Source organism: Leguminivora glycinivorella, chromosome 18 (genome assembly GCF_023078275.1).
Source record: "Leguminivora glycinivorella isolate SPB_JAAS2020 chromosome 18, LegGlyc_1.1, whole genome shotgun sequence".
NCBI lineage: Eukaryota > Metazoa > Arthropoda > Insecta > Lepidoptera > Tortricidae > Leguminivora > Leguminivora glycinivorella.
Window position 1 is genome coordinate 738,327 of NC_062988.1, and position 23,515 is coordinate 761,841.

At 36.7% G+C, this 23,515-nt stretch overlaps 1 protein-coding gene across 1 annotated transcript in view; it reads left to right on the forward strand.

The window, feature by feature from the left end:
• Window positions 1–23,515, forward strand: part of LOC125236088 — a 102,186-nt gene that overhangs the window by 41,727 nt on the left and 36,944 nt on the right. Inside the window, 4 exon segments of the mRNA XM_048142783.1 lie at window positions 2,024–2,072; window positions 2,075–2,137; window positions 17,448–17,582; window positions 23,335–23,504. Coding sequence (XP_047998740.1) covers window positions 2,024–2,072; window positions 2,075–2,137; window positions 17,448–17,582; window positions 23,335–23,504 — 417 coding nt within the window.

A 23,515-nucleotide genomic window follows, 5' to 3' on the forward strand; every position in this document is an offset into this window, starting at 1 on the left:
TGCGTTCTCTCAACGTATCTCCTGGAGCTGTTGAGTGGTTTCGTAGTTTTTTAACAGGTCGTCGGCAGCGTATTAAGTTAGATTCTTCTCGATCATCATGGTGCAGCACGTTAGCCGGCGTTCCGCAGGGTGGCGTGTTGTCCCCATTATTGTTTTCCTTATTTATTAACTCCATTACTGTCAATCTCTCTTCATCTTTCCACCTGTATGCCGATGATCTTCAAATATATTCTCAGGGTTCACTAAACGATCTACCAACAGTTATTTCATCGACAAATAAGGATTTAGAACGAATTTGTGAATGGAGTAACAGTTACGGACTGAATGTTAATCCTAGTAAAACTCAAGCCATCGTTATTGGGAGCTCTAAGCTGATATCGCGACTGGACCTTGGTACTTTGCCACCACTAATCTTCAACGGAGTTTTAATTCCTTTCTCTGGTCACGTGAAAAATCTAGGCATTATTATGGACAGTACATTTTCCTGGGTACCCCAGCTTAGTGAAATTAGCAGGAAGGTGTTTGGATCAGTGGCTTCCCTGAGGAGACTTCGCAACTTTCTTCCTATCCCCACAAAAATTGCGCTTACTCAGGCGTTGCTCCTTCCAATCTTGGATTACGCTGATGTTTCCTATCTTGATCTATCCGAAGAGCAACTCAATAAGCTGGATCGTATTCAGAACGTCTGTATACGTTTCATTTTTGGTTTGCGCAAATTCGATCATGTGTCTAGCTTTCGATCGCAGCTGAAGTGGCTCCCCATTCGTCGCAGACGTAACCTTCATATAGTTTCTCTCCTTTATAATATACTGTTTAACCCTTCAACTCCTCGCTATCTCAAAGACCGCTTTAGTTTTGTTCAATCTATCAGATCTTCCCGAAATTATCTTCTTAAAGTCCCGTCATCTTCTTCTAAATTCTTCAACGATTCCTTTACTTTCCAGGCAGTTCGGTTGTGGAACTCATTACCTATTGACATAAGGCATGCTAAGTCTCTTCACATTTTTAAAAGTCAAGTAAAAGAGCATTATTTATCTATTCCATAATACAATATTTATTGATGGTCCTGTTTCATTTTCCTTTATCGCTATTGGCCGCATTGTTTTTGATCTATGTACATTCGTAGCTGTGTTGTTATAGTATTTATATATGTACGGTATATTTAGGTTTATTTTAATTCCTATTTATGTATGTTTATTAGTATTAAGATTATTTGACGTTTTCTATCACTCACTGCATCACCTACTCAAATCAGTTGTTTTTTGTGTCTTGTCTCCACTACCCAAAGGTTGTCTGGAAGAGATCGCTCTTTAGCGATAAGACCGCCTGTTGTCTACCATAGTTAATTAAAGTTATGTGATGTAATCTTGTTATATTGGTGAACAATAAAGAATATTTGTATTGTATTGTATTGTATTGTATGTGGAAACAGTGTTTGGACAATGATCGGGTGATTTCGGCAACTGTCAGCTCGCATTGCTATGTAGCAATTAAGAATTAGCCTAGCCTAGGGTAGGTATTTACAAGTTTTTAGAAAAACAATCTCATAAATTCTGGTATCTCATTCTTCATGGATTCGACAGCAGTTTCTGTACAGCCATTTAAGGAGGCAGATTTCAAAATGACTATCCTGCAACGTCCCGTTTAAGGCCGATAGTCCGCTATCATATGTTTATCATAGAAATAGGTCGATGACGTGATAATGATCATAGGTCTGTATGCCTCCCTTTTACTCCAACGTGAGGAAAAAGCACGGCCTATGATCATATTTCTATGATAAACATATGATAGTGGACTAGTTCCATTCAAAAATCTTGTTGGATTGCAGTCTCCCGATCGGGCGATTCCGGCAATTTTCGGCTCGCAATGCTACCGAGGAATTTTTAGGGTTGGCTCGGAGGTGGCGCCATCTAAACAAGCATACATCTCATGACAATTCTCTTTCTTACACTTTGTGTCTTTTAAGTCACACATATTGTCTTAGCCTTTGATACCATTTTTTTAAATTGTATTGTAATTTCAGATAGTACTAGAAGCGGGGCCGGAGCACATACCCCAACAACGCGACCGGCCGAAGAACTGCACATCTGCACCGCCCGGGCCACGCTCACCAACGTGCGAGAGTCGCCGAGAACCAGTAAGCATATAAACTAAAACCCGTTACTCTAAGGCTGAATGATGAACCTGTTTTTGAGAACAAATCAAATCATATAACACTTTTTTTGTACAAATATTTTACAAGTCTTCCTGAGCTTACCGTTAGGTCAATCAGTGTCAGAATGTCCTATAATATAAATTATATGATTGTTACCTGTTACCTTTTTTCGACATCTTTTAACTTTTTGCGGATGTAACAGTCAAAAGGTGACCTACCTACCCTAGCCTATACTCAACCAAGACCCATTAAGCTCAATAACTACCCCTGAATTTAATCCCAATTTATTTTGTTTGTTTTGTTCTGCATTTAAAAACGATTGGCCATAAGAAAAATAATAAAATGTGATCGTTTAGTAGAGGAAGGACGCCTAAGTTGTACGAAGTAACCACAAATCCTTTTCTCAAGTGTAGGAAGTTTCAACACACTAGATATTCCCCTAACATTTAGAAATTCTACCTCCTAGGTAATAATAGTTTCCGCTATTCTAATATTCCCTATAGATGAGTACTAATACATAATTTATTTTATAGAGCAATTACAACCAACATATTCTTTCAATTCTCATAGTCAAATATACACTTTGTGAAGTAGAAAGAAATAAAATACAATAATTAAGGTGAAAAATTCAATTTATTAGTCAAATTCTTAGGAATTTTATTTTTAAAGGTGTTTCATCCCCAACGCGTCTTAGTATGAATTACAATACATAGTCGGTAATACATACTAAGCTCTGACCATCAACGTAGAGCTATTTGCCAGTTTCAATTCTTTCTTTGAATCGAATATAAAATTGGAACTCTATTTCTATTGTTTCTATTTTAAATTATCAGTGAGAATCAGCGAAAATGAGAATACAACTTCACTATTAATACTATTCAAAGATAATTAAAGGAAAACTATCAGAAATTCAAAAATTCCAAGAACCCTTTGTTTTATTTTGTGTTCGGGGCTTTATTTAGGCAAATACCTCCTGGTTTGCGCATGAGGTAAGGTCGCCTATTCTGTCATCTAAAATGCCAGGCCTTGGATCCTTTCCTAGAATCATCTTTTCTGGAATGTGAACCTATCAACCGGTTCTCTTAAAAATTTTGAACTTTATAAACCATAGAACCCCAGACTCTCCTCCAACATATCGACAAATGAAGACTACAATTACTATATTCGAACAAGACAATTCCATTTAATGGCCATCATTGTATGTGGTAAGCTCGTACGCATTGCTATACAAGACTTGCCTCAACTGTCACGTTACGCTTAGCTGATATACTCAAGCCTGGACCTCCTGCCCAAACAAGCATCATAACTCCAATGCCAAGTAGCAAGAGAAAAGACCTGAGTCTCTTTAATTTATCAAAAACAAATCCGAAATAAAAATACTTAATTCAAACTGGCATTCCCGACAGAACCTAGTCCCTAAGCTTCTCAAAACCCAGCTATCCCATATACTTCAGCAATTAAACCTCCAAAGATATAGTCCCCATTAGCAGCTCATTCTACAGATATAATAAATAATAAAAATATAATATCACGTATAAAGAAATAAAAATAATCTTTTATTTCTGAAGAATAAATAAAATATAATTGGCTTCAGCATTTTCTGAAGTTGATTAAGAACCTTAGTTCATTTAAAAGCAAAAGCTTGTATAAATAACCATATAATTAACACATAAAATATCATTTAATTTGATTCAGAACTCCTTGGAATTGATGTAAGACCCTTGGATCTCAAACTCAAAAGTATGCAGTTAAGCATTGTTTTTCTGAAGTTGTTTAGAACCTTAGTTCACTTAAAAGCAAAAGCTTGTATAAATAACCATATAATTAACATTGTAATAAGTTCTCATATAAAATAATTTAGTTTGCTTCAGCATTCATTGGAATTAATGGAAGACCCTTGGATCTCATACACAGAAAATATGCAGATAAGCATTGTAATAAAATTATAATATAATATGCTCCAGAATTTCAGAGAATTATTTAAAATCTATAGATTATTCTAAGTGTATAATAAAAACCCTTAATAAATCAGTTATGTTTCAAAGTACCACAAAATAGTCATATAACAAAGCACAATAGAATATCATAATGAAATCACAAAGAAAAACAGTGATAAATGTTAAAGAACTCACATGACTCCTTCTTATCTTTGGAGAGATCTCCCCGTGGCTGCTTCGACCCGCGACTCGTTCCTGAATGTTCCCCCTGCGCCCCGTGTACTGGCTTATATAGCCCGCTCGGGTGCCGGCCCCGCCCGAACCTGCCACGCTAGCGTCCCCCCGGCGCCCCGACGGCATTGCTCGCTTGTATTACCATATATGGGCATCCGAAGCGCACCCTCCAGCGCCGACGCGCTCATCTCGATCGTGATTGGCTGCGCACCATCGCCTGACGCCAAGTCGAGTTCCGACCTGTTTTCCTAGAACTCTTGCTACCGATGTTTTGAATGATGTTTCTACTTGGAATGAAAATAACGATTATATTTATGCATGCATAGGTTTGTACGAAACGAGATTATCGGATCGTCACAATTGCCCCCAACATTTGTCACAGAGGAAAGGTTTGGTAACCCTTGACTCGGAGCACAAATGTTCCCACTCTAAATCAGATATTGTTATTTAACCCTTTGATGTAAATGTGGTGTGTAAAGTGACCATTACTAGAAAGGAAACAAATTATCCGGCATGAAATTATAAACCCACAGAATTATGACCCATGAGTCCAATTGTTTTCAGACAGAATTTCCACCCTCCATGCGACACTTGGTTGTGAGGCAAGTGAGCCCTATGTAGCAAAGTCCTCGCGTTTCATCCGGAATCTACGACCGTAGCCATTGAGATTCCACCACCTACATTGCCCAGATGTCCAGAAACAACGAAAACCTCCCCATAAAGAATGGAAAAACCTTTGCGGTAACCTCCAACACTTTTTCCCAGTGGCAATAACTCCAGTCAATAACCCACACAGGACAACCGGTTCCTTTCTTTCTTGGCTTGATGTAGTACTCTATTTCCAAGCAAGAAAGCTAGAAGTATTTTGAATTCATATATATTACGTTATGGCTCAAATGATTTCCACTCGATTTTTTTTTTTTTTTTATTCGTGTGGAACCCAAACGAACTCTAGATTCCTTATCTGAGGTTAGCGTCAGGATAGATGGACACGAAGTAATTCAAACATGTGTTTTAATTCACATGCTTGACCACCCCACATCACGTAAGCTCAGGAGTCAGCCAAATGGTCAGTTAAGAATGTAGAAGACATCCTTAAAAGTATTTGAAAGACTCGACCGAGTTACTGGTAATACAAATGGACAGGAAGGAACTCCTGGACAGCCTCAGCCTTGCTATTACATTAATAATAACTTTATTTTATTTTGTGGAAGTTATTATTATCATAATCCTACTTATGATGAAAAATTACTATAAAAATTATACATATCTGGATGTATATCGGCTGCAAAATGCCATACTAATCTACAATGCAATTGATTTCAAAAAATCATTTCTATAGAAAGCTTTTCAGTTAAATAGCAATAACCAAAACTGTCTATCAGAGGCACACATTTCTCTCCAAAGGTAGGACCGCCACGTCACTGCAGTTCAAACACATGGTTCTTTTTTTTTTTTTTTCCACGTGCTTGCTGTGCAGCCCGGTACCCCGGATCCCCTAAGATAGGTTAAGCAAACTAAATCAAAACACTCCTTCTGCAAACCCACTCGTTCATAGAGAGTGTGACGGACGAATAGTGATAGCTTCTTGTAGAGTATTGTGTTATCAAAAAGAATTTACCTATAAAAGGTATGACCTTAACCTAACACCAATATTCTCTTGATAACACATCTTTGTTCCCCTTTTCCCCGTTTGCAAATAACAATAACTGTTGTCAATATTTGATGATAAACAACTCTTAATAAACTCTCTCATACCAAATCATACATCAATTCTTTCATCCATCCTCTCTTACATCTACACATAACATACATTCATCACCTGAGTCGTACACATACATGTTTCATTCAATCACCTTTTATTCTTCCTCACTCGCTCTTTCATACAGTTTAATACAAAGTTGCAAACAATCAAAATATTGACAGTAAAAAAAAGTTAATCCCATTTCCTTTTGAATAAAATATTTACTGCATTGTGCTTTATATTGAAAAAATCTACATAGTATACTATACTACAAAACATAACTTATAATTAAAGTTTAGGCTTACGCTTAATGTTTAACGTAATTGGTTGAGACAAATTACGCTAAAAATAAATATAGTCAGAGCAACGTTAGAATCAATTCCTGAAAGTCATGAATGAACCCTTACACATACGAAACCATGACTTGCTGTTCAACAAAAAGCCATAGCCCCGCACATGCACTGGCCATCCACAATCACCAAAAACCAATCCCACATTACTCCAACCATAAAAGTTACGCCTTATATGCTCTAAAAATTACGCTAGGTTACGCCTTATATGCTCTAAAAATTACGCTTAATTATTTACGCTAAATTGCAATTAAATTTACGCAAAATGTATTTTAATTTACGCTAAATTAGTTACGCCAATTGCTTTAATCAAAATTACTACACGCTATGCCACTTAACTTAGGTATTTTAACTACAAAATGGTAACATGTTCATCTTACATTTGACCAGCCACAAATATCCTGAACCAAACGATTACCACGTCTCATTCTTCACTATCCAGATCCTCTTCAGATGTTTTTGAACTTGTTTATTCTGCTGAAGTAGTAGATGCTAACTACACAAATATGTTCTTGGAAGGGCTTCAGGCGAAGACAGCCACTTCAAATCGTAAATTTCCTACTGCAACTGCTGGCCCGTACTACTGCTGCTGTCCCGTACAACTGCTGCTGGCTCTGTAACTCAAAAGCTCGAAGCACGAAACACGTCGAGTTAGCGTAATTACAAACAAAATATGAACCTTGGATTAACCTTTATTTTTAGTTTCCCCAACACAAAATCGATAAATTAATACTGTTACAGTTACACGATATTTTTAGCTAGGTGGAGGATAAAACGACGGCTTATAAATGGATAACCCTTATTTATAATCAGTTTTACTTGGGAATAGAAAAACATGACAAAAACCTATGCCTGATAATCAAAATAATAAATTTTAGTGTAAGTAGCTAATTGGTTCATCAAACTAAGGTCTAATTAATAGGTTCTCGTACAACTTCGCACATAGTCATTACATTGTAGTTCATTGTTGCTAGGTCCTTGAATAAAATATTTCTATTCATTTCCCATCCACATGATAAGAAACATACTTTAAAGAACAATATTGTCATGTAACGATGCGTGAATAGATACTACTACGCTACCATAACTAGATATCCTAACACTAAACTTGCCCCCATGTCATTGCAAGTTTTATGCTATTGACTAACTCTGTAAATGTAAAACTATTAGTTTCTGGCTTCTAACCTTTGCCGAATTATGATGACGAGCACCCTCAGTTATTAATTAAGTTAATCGGAAACAAAAGTAACATACACATACACTTACAATTTAAATCAACTGTTGCTTACTCAAACTAATTACAATTTTAAATGCTGGCACACGTGCCCCCCTGCGAACTAAACTTTTACATACTCAGTTGTGATAACCAAACACGGAATAACTCACAACAAAAGTCATCTTTATCACACACAAAATAATTACAACTCTCTTTACTCGCTGGCATACATGCCCCCGTGACAACTAAAATTTAGCGTATTCTAAAGGGTTCAAATTGTGAGAAGCTAAATAAAGGAAACAATTGACCAAAGTTTAATCACAAATAGATAACCTTGAACAATAAGATTAAAAACAAAACTAAAATAAATATAGAGGAAGAACCTTAAAACTAAACTAAAACAAATTAAAAGGAAAAAACTCAAACAATAAAATACACAAAAATATTTCATTGCCGGGGTTCGAACCGGTAATCTACCGCTTCGTAGCCCAATCCACTGAACTAAGTGTGCTACGGCGACTGTGGTGAAATAGGCAATGTATATCGACGAAGACAGATTGCCTTGATGTTTAATTTTCTTTCATTTATCTTTTCTGATTATTTTACCACCGTAGGAACAATTGCGTTTCGGGCAAAATGTCGCACGAAAAATATGAATGAACACTAAGCACATTTAGAACTAGTCCTGTAAATACACGAACAGTCGTATAACACTTACCCCGCGACAATAACACACTCGCACGTACCGCTTGTACATATGATTACGGTATACACCGTCCTTTTCACGTACGTAAAACAATTAAACTTCCCAGTTTACATTTCTAAAATGACGGAATTTCTCATTGACCTCTCATCTTCTTGACGGTCCACTTCATTCTTCTCGCAACACCCTACATTTTAAAATAAAAAAATGTATGTTGTCACCAATCTACCCATTACCCTCTAAAGACAACAAATTGAAACTAGATGGCGTTATTAGGATCATGTAATGCGATGTTATGCTAAAACATCATGTTTCAACCACAAGCATTACCGTATCACTTGAAACAAGCGACTACTAAAATAACATACATACACATACCTACCATTACATTTAAAATACAAAAATGTTCCTTTACATACTTGTTGGCCTACTTCAGGTCCTCTTTGCGAAACTAACTCTTCTTCATCTATCACAAATTACAGACAAAAATTCTATGATTTAGGTTTTGGTGATGAAAATAGTTTATTTCTCTTACTTTAAGCTTTATTTAATTACGTCAACGATTTCAAAAGAAATGAATAGATGAATAGCCCTTAATAGTAAATAAATGACTTCTAAATAGTCTCGTAACATACATACATTACATACCTACATTCAAAAACAAAACTATACATACCTACATTCAAACACACAACTACAGGTACATACATTCAAACACAACTATGAAAATTGAAATTTAACTTTAAGTGTGTTCTCAGTTCTCACACTATCCGATCCGACCGATATCGAATGCGAAAACTCCTTGAGTAGAGTGCACCTTTAACCTCTTAATGTAAGTTTATCTATGTATAATGATGGTAATGACAAACTACTTACGTCTTATTTCGTTAATCTGCTTATAATTAGAATACCTATTGATAATAGTTAGCTTATACATCACGCAAAATACGCGCAAGAAATCGGTTGCGGAAAATCGCCCGTACTACAATACAGTACAATACAATACAATAGTAAGTACATACTCTTACCCTCTGCTGACCATTACATTGAGTTGAAATTTGACGTACCTAACTTTTACTATTTCTAAAAATCACGTCTATGTTTTCAAAATCAAAATCAAACAACTAGGAAGTATAAATAGGTATATCTATGTTTATGAAAAACGTGATGAACTATCCCTTATTTACTGAATCGATACTATAGAATTAGAATGTAAAATTGGATTTAATCAATTGAATATAATAGACGCAGATTTGATGACGCAGACGCAGATGAAAAATAATTTTCCTTTGACATGCAATATTTTGAATACCTACTTACATACCTACTTCCACAGAATATATAATAGAACAAATACTTACTACTTACTTGGTACTTATACCTATTACTTACTACTTACTTGGCTGGCACGATAACCCAAAATAAGTTTCGTCCTTCAACACAAGAACACACCGTTTCGTTCGGTTTTGAGCGGTATCGTTACCTCACATTCGCCTTGAGAGCATGGGAGAACACCGTCCTGCTGGTTTCCCTAAATATCGTTGGGCGGATACAGTGGAGGTAGACCTCCGTGAGCTCGGCGTTGACGAAAGCAATATTATGAATACTCGACGATAATGGTTATCTAATAATATATCTAGTAAAACAAGTACTTACCTTGGTTAAAGAAACTAGTTAAAGTTAAAAGTGAAATGTTTTATAATACTACTTGACTCTATTTGACCTTACTTGACTCTAATGTTAATCTGAAAGTTTACTGATATGAGTGCTTATCAAAAATTTAAAAGACTGGTTAATTTAAGGACTAAAACGTTTAATATACTACGTCTCTAGTTTTGTTCAAGGAAATATAAAAGAATAAGATGAAAATCCTTTCTAATTTTAAATAAACGGAGTAATGTTAAAACTGACAATTACGGAGCAACATAATCTACAATAAAACTCAATGAAACTACGGTTGCACTCACGTTGTTATATCGTTACTGTTGCGACATGGTTCGAACCAATAAAGTACCTACCTAATCGCAAGAAGATTCGAATTTAATCGAATGCATTATAGGTTTATCTCGTCGAATCTATAAAGTTACATAAGTAAAACACGAAGATTATAATATTTCAGACATGCTCACTTACCTCGACATAATATGAAACTGCTTACTGACTCTAACTAGTCTGACTTCATTTACCATTTTACCAATTTCTTCTACCACATCGGTGACAAACAGGTAATTATACTATACGGCCCGCCTGATGGAAAGCGGTCCCCGCAACAATTTTTGAAACCTTTTAATATCTTCTGGCTGATATTTACTCCACTGTGCCTTGAGTCAATCCACATAATTTTCTAAGTTTCCTAAACTATAAATGGGGAAACAAAACAATGGAAAAACATAACAGTACATAACAAAAGTAAATAGGGTTAGTATAAAACAACAAAAAGGTGAATAAACATGTCAAATATGTCCCGTTAACTTGTAAATCTTGGTTTCTTCCAACTTTGAACTTCCTGCATCTTCACGTGCCCCCCCTTATAGTAAAGTCTTGACCCACCATTATACAAGAACAAGATAAGTAGTGTAGACCTAAAAATATAAAAACACAATGTTATAAGAGAAATAAAAATTATGCAACTCTCATCTACTTTTATTCTGATTTCGAACTTTACTGAAAGGCTTAAACAAAAATCCGCCTTCAACAGAAGTTTCACCCTAAACGTACTTACATAATACCTACACATTATGTGACTATATTTGGTAAAACATATAACTTTTTATGGGGTAGAAGGCAAACAAGCAGACAGGTCGCCTACTGGTAAGCGATCACTGCCACCCATGGACACCGGAAACACTAGAAGTGTTGGAGGTGCGTTGCCGGCCTTTAAGATAGGTGTACACTTTTTTTTTTTTGAATATTTCAAAGTAGTATCGGTCCGGTCCGGAAATAACGCCGATGACGATTCATTCTATAGTTTAGCTGTATGGGCAGACATAACAATCGAAGACATTTAGAACCAAGTTCGGCTTTGCGAGCCATACTTATACATATTCATAAAAGAAAGTTGTAAAAGTCGCTGACATAGACTATATTTTATTCGCTTTTTAGTGATAAGACTGCCTATTGCTACCTATTTATCCTCTCACTCAACATTACGTATACATAAATGTAATGTGTAAAATGGTGCATTAAAGTATGTTTACATACTTACTTATAATATTAAGTGATGATGTTTAATGATATGTACTTAAAGTGTTAGTTCCTTATAACAATCCCTACAAAAACGTTCCTTCAGTGTTGTTCTTGAAACCCTTTCATATTTCTACTCATACATACATATAATCACGGCTATATCCCATAAAGAGGTAGGCAGAGCACATGAACTACCAAATTTCAGTGCCACTATTCTTACGAAGAAAGCTGAAGTAATCTTTGCTTTAGTTGCTAACACTAAAACCCTGTCGACATATGAACGTCTTATAAACTATATGGCAGCTCATTACAAAAACTCAAGGATTACAACGAGCTTTGAGACTAAATAAGAACTAATATTTGTTAAATATTAAAATAAAGACTACATGAAACTTTACACTAGCCGTGTATATAAACAATGATATCCTAAATGTTGAGGACGACAATCGTTCGCTACGAAGAATTGCTATTACAAAATGACAGGCGTTATTTTTGTGCCATACTAATTAACAAAATCCAACTCACTAGACTATCCTGTTTGCCGTTGGTAAACACAAATCTATTCTATTTTGACCATCTATCAAATTATAGAACTTCCTACTCTAATGTTGATAACCATACAATAGACCTATACATATCAACACTAAGATTAAGTAAATTAAGTAAAGGTAAGTTAAGAACATGTTAAGTTTTAAGTGAGAACCCTTATTCTATAGGATAAAGTCCTGCTCTTAGGTTTTCCAGAGCTCTCTATCTGAAGCTGTCATCAACCAGTTGGAACTAGTCTGCGACGGCGGGCGGCGGCGGCGAGGCGGCGGCGGCGAGGCGGTGGCGGCGAGGCGGCGGCGACGGTAGGCAAGGCGGCGTCGGCAGGCAAGGTGGCGTCGGCAGGCAAGGCGGCGACGGTAACCGGTCTGACTAGCCCATGGAGCATGACTAGGCGAGGCGGTGCATGAGGCGGCGGCGAGGATGAAGCGAACTGACAGCGCGTGGCGCGTGACGACACGGCGAGTGAGGCGGCGACGGTAGGCGACGAGGCGGCGGCGCGGGCGCGGGCGCGGCCGTCCCTCTTCTTATTGGAATCTCAAGATTTGGCGTAGGCACTAGTTTTACGAAAGCGACTATCGACTGATCTTACTACACGTAAAATACTAAATAAATGCTAAACAAGTAGGTATGTTGAAGTCATTGAAACTAACCTATTGTGGCTATGTACTTACAAAGTAAAACTTACAGAAATAAACTAAAACTACCTAGAAATAATATTTAACCTAGAAATAAAACTTAAAACAAGAAATTTAAGTTGCCTAGAAATATGTGAATATAAATTATGATGTATTATTTTTGGAATTTCCCTTTTTATTCTACTTAAGTAGATTTTTCTTTCTCGCTGATCCAACAACAAAATCTATAATGGTCGTTAAAACTTTAAACTGAATCATTCATTACGTATCGAAACGTAGGTGTAACAATAAATCGGCGACAACTTTACAAACAATAGCATAACAGTGTATTCATAAATTCTATAGATAATCAAAATCAAAAATATAACTGTATATAAATATAAATTACCCAAATATCCTAGAAAAACAGGAAAAGTAAAAAAACAGAAAAATTTGATTATCCCATCGAAGGTTCGAACTCTGGACCCTCGAATCACATGTCCGACGTATTACCGCTGAGCCGCTTACGCTGTTAGCATAAGTACGAATTTGTTGACCATTATCCTCCCGTGTGACATAGTTTGAAATCCCCACAATCCCTAAATCTTTGATCAATTTTACCTATAAAAGATTTTAGCCTAAATTTTAGTTCGCTAACTTTACTAAACACTAAAACTAACTTTCCTACACTTTCTTCTGAAACATGACTAAGAACACTCCCGACTAATTCAGTTTTCAAACAAAAAATAAATATAAGTTGGTTCCTGCGTTCGGGAGCTACGATAGCACAGACAAACACACACACAGACAGACGGACAGTCGAACAGACAGAAAGACATACTTACATACAGACAGACAGACAGACATACATACATACATACAGACAGACAGACAGACATACATACATACATACAGACAGACAGACAGACACACGGACAGTCGAACAGACAGACAGACGTACAGACAGACAGTCGTACAGACAGACAGACGTACAGACAGACAGTCGTACAGACAGACAGACGTACAGACAGACAGACTTATAGCACTCCGTAGCGCGTCGTTTTTACTCGCTACGCTCGTGGTTCAATACCCTTCTATCAACTTCGGCATGACCGGTCAAACAACAAACCACTCGCTACGCTCGCGGTTCAATACAAGAATCCCTCGCTTAAGTACTCAAGTATCAACTTTGGCACGGCCGGTCAAATAACGAACCACTCGCTACGCTCGCGGTTCAATGCTGAAATTCCCCGCTTAGATACTAAAATATCATCATTGGCACGACTAGTCAAACAACAAACTACTCGCTACGCTCGCGGTTTAATACTAGAATCTCTCGCTTACGCGAATATCAACATTGGCAAATACGGTTTAACAACAACTTTGCCCCCTTGTAAAATAAATAACTAGGTATCTATTATTATTTATCTAATCCTACAATACAATACTAAATTAACCTTCCAAACCCCTGTTTTAGTATTTTGAACAATTTTGTCGAAAAAAGACATAAAACCCTCTAAAAATCAAAATCCGCTTTGTGATGAAATTTTGAATCCCTCGTATATTTTCAACCTGAGCGCACCGTCTAGTAACCACGTAGTCCACCAGACTATACTCGCTCTGTCAGTGTTGCCCGCTAAAGTTTACTGACAGATGGCACTTTTCCTCACTAGTAACAATAGTTCCATAGTTTGTCAAAAAAACAAACAACTTTCTTCGTGTTTTTACTTGTTTATCAAGTTTTTAAAGTAATAATTATTCTATTTTTTCAAGTGGAAATATATTCGCATACATAACAATCAATGAGGTAAAACACCCGTACAAAAATAAGTGATAATTTAACCGCAATTCCACGACTATTGGAGCCGGCAAAACAACGTAACCTATCAGTGGAATTCATCATTTACTGTGAAACGAAATATAACAAATCTAGTTAAAATGTGTAATGTGTTAGATATTCAGTAACTACCACATGTTGTGTAAGTGATTTGTGGAATAGTGTTAAGTGATATGTGGAAAGAAAATGGTCAATCACCATTTATTGTCTTCAAACCCGTTGAATGCAATGTGTAATGTGTTAGATATTCAGTAACTACCACATGTTGTGTAAGTGATTTGTGGAATAGTGTTAAGTGATATGTGGAAAGAAAATGGTCAATCACCATTTATTGTCTTCAAACCCGTTGAATGCTGTAAGGTTAGTAATCAATTTATAGTTACACTGTATATAAATAAGATGCGTATAATCAAAACTACTCAAACTTAATACAATGAGTTGAAACTACAACTTGAGTCCTTTTTCACTGCAACAAATTGTGACATTAAAACATGTCACTTGCAAAACAAAACAAATACACTCTTAAGTAAGACAAAGACATGAACAAATGTAAACAAATGAAGCTAACAACATTCTAATGTGGCGAACAACCGCAATATGGCATACATCCTGGTCACGGCACCAAATTGTAACGGTCAAAAGGTGACCTACCTACCCTAGCCTATACTCAACCATAAGCACCCCATATATTTAACAACCCAAGACCCATTAAGCTCAATAACTACCCCTGAATTTAATCCCAATTTATTTTGTTTGTTTTGTTCTGCATTTAAAAACGATTGGCCATAAGAAAAATAATAAAATGTGATCGTTTAGTAGAGGAAGGACGCCTAAGTTGTACGAAGTAACCACAAATCCTTTTCTCAAGTGTAGGAAGTTTCAACACACTAGATATTCCCCTAACATTTAGAAATTCTACCTCCTAGGTAATAATAGTTTCCGCTATTCTAATATTCCCTATAGATGAGTACTAATACATAATTTATTTTATAGAGCAATTACAACCAACATATTCTTTCAATTCTCATAGTCAAATATACACTTTGTGAAGTAGAAAGAAATAAAATACAATAATTAAGGTGAAAAATTCAATTTATTAGTCAAATTCTTAGGAATTTTATTTTTAAAGGTGTTTCATCCCCAACGCGTCTTAGTATGAATTACAATACATAGTCGGTAATACATACTAAGCTCTGACCATCAACGTAGAGCTATTTGCCAGTTTCAATTCTTTCTTTGAATCGAATATAAAATTGGAACTCTATTTCTATTGTTTCTATTTTAAATTATCAGTGAGAATCAGCGAAAATGAGAATACAACTTCACTATTAATACTATTCAAAGATAATTAAAGGAAAACTATCAGAAATTCAAAAATTCCAAGAACCCTTTGTTTTATTTTGTGTTCGGGGCTTTATTTAGGCAAATACCTCCTGGTTTGCGCATGAGGTAAGGTCGCCTATTCTGTCATCTAAAATGCCAGGCCTTGGATCCTTTCCTAGAATCATCTTTTCTGGAATGTGAACCTATCAACCGGTTCTCTTAAAAATTTTGAACTTTATAAACCATAGAACCCCAGACTCTCCTCCAACATATCGACAAATGAAGACTACAATTACTATATTCGAACAAGACAATTCCATTTAATGGCCATCATTGTATGTGGTAAGCTCGTACGCATTGCTATACAAGACTTGCCTCAACTGTCACGTTACGCTTAGCTGATATACTCAAGCCTGGACCTCCTGCCCAAACAAGCATCATAACTCCAATGCCAAGTAGCAAGAGAAAAGACCTGAGTCTCTTTAATTTATCAAAAACAAATCCGAAATAAAAATACTTAATTCAAACTGGCATTCCCGACAGAACCTAGTCCCTAAGCTTCTCAAAACCCAGCTATCCCATATACTTCAGCAATTAAACCTCCAAAGATATAGTCCCCATTAGCAGCTCATTCTACAGATATAATAAATAATAAAAATATAATATCACGTATAAAGAAATAAAAATAATCTTTTATTTCTGAAGAATAAATAAAATATAATTGGCTTCAGCATTTTCTGAAGTTGATTAAGAACCTTAGTTCATTTAAAAGCAAAAGCTTGTATAAATAACCATATAATTAACACATAAAATATCATTTAATTTGATTCAGAACTCCTTGGAATTGATGTAAGACCCTTGGATCTTAAACTCAAAAGTATGCAGTTAAGCATTGTTTTTCTGAAGTTGTTTAGAACCTTAGTTCACTTAAAAGCAAAAGCTTGTATAAATAACCATATAATTAACATTGTAATAAGTTCTCATATAAAATAATTTAGTTTGCTTCAGCATTCATTGGAATTAATGGAAGACCCTTGGATCTCATACACAGAAAATATGCAGATAAGCATTGTAATAAAATTATAATATAATATGCTCCAGAATTTCAGAGAATTATTTAAAATCTATAGATTATTCTAAGTGTATAATAAAAACCCTTAATAAATCAGTTATGTTTCAAAGTACCACAAAATAGTCATATAACAAAGCACAATAGAATATCATAATGAAATCACAAAGAAAAACAGTGATAAATGTTAAAGAACTCACATGACTCCTTCTTATCTTTGGAGAGATCTCCCCGTGGCTGCTTCGACCCGCGACTCGTTCCTGAATGTTCCCCCTGCGCCCCGTGTACTGGCTTATATAGCCCGCTCGGGTGCCGGCCCCGCCCGAACCTGCCACGCTAGCGTCCCCCGGCGCCCCGACGGCATTGCTCGCTTGTATTACCATATATGGGCATCCGAAGCGCACCCTCCAGCGCCGACGCGCTCATCTCGATCGTGATTGGCTGCGCACCATCGCCTGACGCCAAGTCGAGTCGGAGTGGCAGCTGACTATCACAAAGTTCACACATTAACCGTATAATGCATGTTACAGATACGGCAGGCACTCGTGCAGACCTGGCTTCAATCCTGGCCGCGCTTCGGAGACTGGCGCCCCCTCGTGGCCAGTTTCCCTGCTCTGAAGACGACATGGATCCCATACATGAACAATTTGTACTGCACGCCGAAAGTGAGTGTTACTTTTAACATAGTTATATTGCAGACACGGCGTGCACTCGAGCCACAGTATAATAAAGAGTACTATCGTACAGTGTGGCCACTCCCGCTCCCCGCTCAAAGTGCCCCCACCCCCTCTCGGTTACCGCCTGTCAAGAACGCGAGTCGAACTGTCTCATCTCACTCATACAAGCTTAGTATTCGTTCACCTACACGAGCTTAGACTGTGTGCGTAGGAGCGCGCTTCCTTCAGATATTTGATCGCCATTATCACACACCTAGTTTCCTGGCCACGTTACGGGCTTAACCGATTTTAATGGTTGGGGTAGCTATCAGTTTTTATTAAAACATTTATTTATATAAAAATTTAAATCATTTAAAAAATAAAGATGGCGGCCGAATAATAAAAAAATATGAAATTTTCAATTTTTTTTTATTCTCACAAAATTCACAAATAGTTTTTCTACCACATGGTCACATTTTTATTTATTTAAATAAAATCTGATATTAACATCTGGAAAATAAAACAAAAAACATTAAAATCCGTTCAGTAGTTTTTGAACTATACGCATTGAAAATGAAGCGCGCGGGTTTGAAAGACGTCTTTGCACTTGATATGTGATGAATCGTATCGTTTGGTACCGCTATACACGCAAGACTGATTATTTATTTTGGTCACAACTTACTATATTACTATTCAGAATCAATGTTTTTAGTATTTATATACATTATTAGTTTTTTATTCCTAGTTTAGGTATATTTAGACAACCCCCGTAAACTTGACCATCACATAATTTTTATTTTAATACGTAAAAGAACTTAAATGCACATAACATAACATTTGTATTAATAGCAATTGTTCTTTCCGAGGACTCCAGAGATAATTTTCGACAACTTCTGTAATATCTATGTATGGGGCTTCAGAAATATCTATGTATAAAATAACTTGTTTTCTGCGACAAGGAGCGTATGTTTTTGTAGTGCTGGCGATGTTGGTGGGATGCTGGTTATTAATTTTGGTTGGAAACAGTTCCTTGCGCACCAAGTTAACCGATAAATGTTGAGTCTGCGGATCAAGTTTTCAAGCTTGGCCATTATTCCTCCAGGAAGACACTGTTCAGTATGACAATCGACAAGACTTTTTCCAGAAACTGTAGCCTGTTGATGTTATAAGTGTGGTGATTATTTTTTTCTAAACAATTTACTTCATCAGAGAACATTTGCTCTGCTATTTCAGGGTAAACCATAGGAACGTAACCGGAAGAAGCTGATAGCCTCATTGTACCTCGCGCAAAAGATATGGCGGAACAGGGACTCACGCGTATCATCACATCTTCCGATACAGATGTCTTGGTATTTAAATCAAAACCACTGGAGTCTTCGGGTGAAGGATAGACGTAAAGTCAGTGGCCAGATTCGGGTTTGGACCTAGCTTAGAGCCTCGAAAGGTCTTTGCCTCATGTGAGACCTCGAGTGAGTTCAGGGTGGTAACGGATACTAGAGTGTCCCATGCCCTTCGTTGAGTTTATCTCGCAGTTTGTAGCCGTGGAGGCTTTCAGGGCGTTACGTGCGAGATCGGACGTGATGTAAATGGAGGCAGGAATGACGGCAAAACGACACTTTACGAGTGCCTCAGCCGCCAAACCATACCGGTAAACAGGCCTGAGTCCATGCTTGCTCAGTAAAATATGTGTTAAGAACGGTCCCAATTTGGCATTTAAGCATGTGATCTATGGAGCTAATTATATTGGGAAATTTCCAATTCTTATCTAGTATACTTTCTTAAGACTTCAAATGAGAATAACCTACCGGAGTATAAGGTACTACTGCTATTGGTGGTTTTTACGCTTTTACGTCTGATACCACTTCTTTTTTCAATACAAAAGGAAAAAATCATGTTCTAAAACATTGTTTGCACACACACTGAAGTTATACTAGCTTTGATAGAAACATCGCAGTAACTACAAAGTCTTCCTGGAGGAATAATCGCCATGCTTGAAAAGTTCACCTGAACTTGGTGAGCAAGAAACTGTTTACCACCAAAAATAAATTAGTACCTAACCAACATCGGCAGCACTCCGTGTCGTATAACAACGCCCCATATTCTGGATATTACTTCTGTGCCTATGCCATCATCCTGGGGTTGGAAGACGTACAATGATAGTTGGGTACTGCAGTGGTCTGAAAACAGGGAGATATGGTATGAATATGTATACTTGGACAATTATATTGCGGTTGTGAAAAAGGCTGCGAAACAATACGCTGTACGTGTTGTGGCTATACCCTGCGCGGCGCAATGCAAATAATGCAATGTATTAATAATGTTATATTTGCAAAGGGATCTGCCAAAATAAAAAGTATTTTGCAAATATAATATTATAAATTATTATGTTATCATTATTTCCTTGTTTGATATTATTTTGTATCTCTTTTATCTTTCAGTATAACCTAGACGAGAAGCAAAAAATATGTTTTGTATTAATATAATATGTTTTCGTAGCCCCCTACAGAAGTTGTCGAAAATTATCTCTGGAGTCCTCGGAAAGGACAATTGCTATTACTACAAATGTTATGTTATGTGCATTTAAGTTCTTTTACGTATTAAAATAAAAATTATGTGATGGTCAAGTTTACGGGGGTTGTCTAAATATACCTAAACTAGGAATAAAAAACTAATAATGTATATAAATACTAAAAACATTGATTCTGAATAGTAATATAGTAAGTTATGACCAAAATAAATAATCAGTCTTGCGTGTATAGCGGTACCAAACGATACGATTCATCACATATCAAGTGCAAAGACGTCTTTCAAACCCGCGCGCTTCATTTTCAATGCGTATAGTTCAAAAACTACTGAACGGATTTTAATGTTTTTTGTTTTATTTTCCAGATGTTAATATCAGATTTTATTTAAATAAATAAAAATGTGACCATATGGTAGAAAAACTATTTGTAAATTTCGTGAGAAGAAAAAAAAATTGAAAATTTCATATTTTTTTTATTATTCGGCCGCCATCTTTATTTTTTAAATGATTTTAATTTTTATATAAATAAATGTTTTAATACAAACTGATAGCTACCCCAACCATTAAAATCGGTGCAGCCGTTATGATTCCAAAATTGTTTACATCACGTGCGAAATCGTCTTTCAAATCCGCGCGCTCCATTTCAAATGAGTATAGTTCAAAAACTACTCAACGGATTTTCATGATTTTTATTTTATTATGTAGATAATATTATCAGGTTTAATTTAAATACATAAAAATGTGGCCATATCATAGAAAATTTATTGGAAAATTGCACTATTTTTCTTATTATTCGGCCGCCATCTTAATTTTTTTATGACTTTATTTTTTTATATTCAATGAACGCTTCAATACAATGCGATAGACATCCCATTCATCAAAATCGGTGCAGCCGTTACGATTTTATAATTTTTTAAAAATATGCGGCCGCCATTTTGGAAAATGTCCGCCATCTTGAATTCTAGTGGATGAAAATCGTGTTTCCTCGGATGAAAACGTTTGTATTGGTCCCTAATATCACTGTGCAAAGTGGCTTGCTTTCTGCATAAAATGCAGTTTTTTTCCGTAAGCCCTATGACTATTACGAAGACTGGCGCCCCCTCGCGGCCAGTTTCCCTGCTCTGAAGATTATACATGAACAACAATTTGTGTTGCATGCCCAAAGTAAAAAAAAAAAAAAAAAAGTGACTATCTATAGTCTGATTTAGACGACGTACGATCTCGCATGCGATTTTAGTTACATTGCAGTCTTTTAAGGTTACGTATAGTGTATCATTCAGCACTCCGATCAACAACTGCATGATAATGCTGCTGTTCAATAAATAAAATAAATAAATATTATAGTCATTCTTACACAGATTGACTGAGTCCCACGGTAAGCTCATGATGGCTTGTGTTGCAGGTACTCAGACAACGATATATATAATATACAAATACTTATATACATAGAAAACATCCATGACTCAGGAACAAATATCTGTGCTCATCACACAAATAAATGCCCTTACCGGGATTCGAACCCGGGACCGCGGCGTAGCAGGCAAGGTCACTACGCGCTAGGCCACCGGTCGTCAAATATAACAAGCACGATTTGGTCGTATTGCCAAGCAGGTACTAAATAGGCCAGTTTCCTATCCTTAAAATAAAATATTTTATGCAGTGCACGACATAAAGCACCACATAATTGGAAGAAAAATATAGACAGAGTTATGTTTAAATATAATGTTTATTTAACAAGTCAAAGAGAAAGATATAAAGTAAATGAATTGACCGTGACGTCACTCCTCAGTATTTCATAGTAATTCCATATTAGCAAATCGTTTTGACAGTTCTTAAAAAGAAGCTGATTTGACTAGTAGGAAACTAGCCTATTGTATAAAGATTTGCCTTATTTATCAGACGCACACGACATGAGCAATGTCACTGAAACGGATTTACATAATTATGAAATATCCGGCTGTGGAATGAGCTCCCTGCCGAGGTATACCCGACGAACTACAGTATGGGGTTCTTCAAAAAAGGAGTGTACAAGTTTCTAATGGATCGGCAACGCGCATGTGACACCCCTTGAGTTGCAGACCGCTTTCCATCAGGCGAGCCGTATACCGGTTGCCACCGACGTGGTATTAAAAAAAAAAACCGGCCAAGAGCGTGTCGGGCCACGCTCAGTGTAGGGTTCCGTAGTTTTCCGTATTTTTCTCAAAAACTACTGAACCTATCAAGTTCAAAACAATTTTCCTAGAAAGTATTTATAAAGTTCTACGTTTGTGATTTTTTTCATATTTTTTAAACATATGGTTCAAAAGTTAGAGGGGGGGGACGCACTTTTTTAGGGTTCCGTAGTCAACTAGGAACCCTTATAGTTTCGCCATGTCTGTCTGTCCGTCCGTCCGTCCGTCCGTCCGTCCGTCCGTCCGTCCGCGGATAATCTCAGTAACCGTAAGCACTAGAAAGCTGAAATTTGGTACCAATATGTATATCCATCACGCCAACAAAGTAAAAAAATAATAAATGGAAAAAAATGTTTTATTAGGGTACCCCCCCTACATGTAAAGTGGGGGGGCTGATATTTTTTTTCATTCCAACCCCAACGTGTGATATATTGCTGGATAGGTATTTAAAAATTAATAAGGGTTTACTAAGATCGTTTTCTGATAATATTAATAGTTTCGGAAATAATCGCACCTAAAGGAAAAAAAAGTGCGTCCCCCCCCTCTAACTTTTGAACCATATATTTAAAAATTATGAAAAAAATCACAAAAGTAGAACTTTATAATGACTTTCTAGGAAAATTGTTTTGAACTTGATAGGTTTAGTAGTTTTTGAGAAAAATAAGGAAAACTACGGAACCCTACACTGAGCGTTTAGGAGCGATTATTTCCGAAAATATTAATATTATCAAAAAACGATCTTAGCAAACCCTTATTCATTTTTAAATACCTATCCAACAATATATCACACGTTGGGGTTGGAATGAAAAAAAAATCAGCCCCCACTTTACATGTAGGGGAGTACCCTAATAAAACATTTTTTTCCATTTTTTATTTTTGCACTTTGTTGGCGTGATTACTATACAAATTGGTACCAAATTTCAGCTTTCTAGTACTAACGGTTACTGAGATTATCCGCGGACGGACGGACGGACGGACGGACAGACAGATATGGCGAAACTATAAGGGTTCCTAGTTGACTACGGAACCCTAAAAAACAAATACTGTAACTTCCTCCTTTTCCCAGATCTGGACGACATAGACCGCGGCACAGCCGTCTCCCCAGGACTGCTGTGGCGAGAGAACCGCAGCATCTGGTGCGCGCGCGTGGAGCCGCTGTGGGCCGACCTGTGCGGCGCGCGCGCCACCAACTACAAGCCCGCGCCGCTGCTGGACGCCTGCCCGCTCACTGCCTGGGTAACACACGC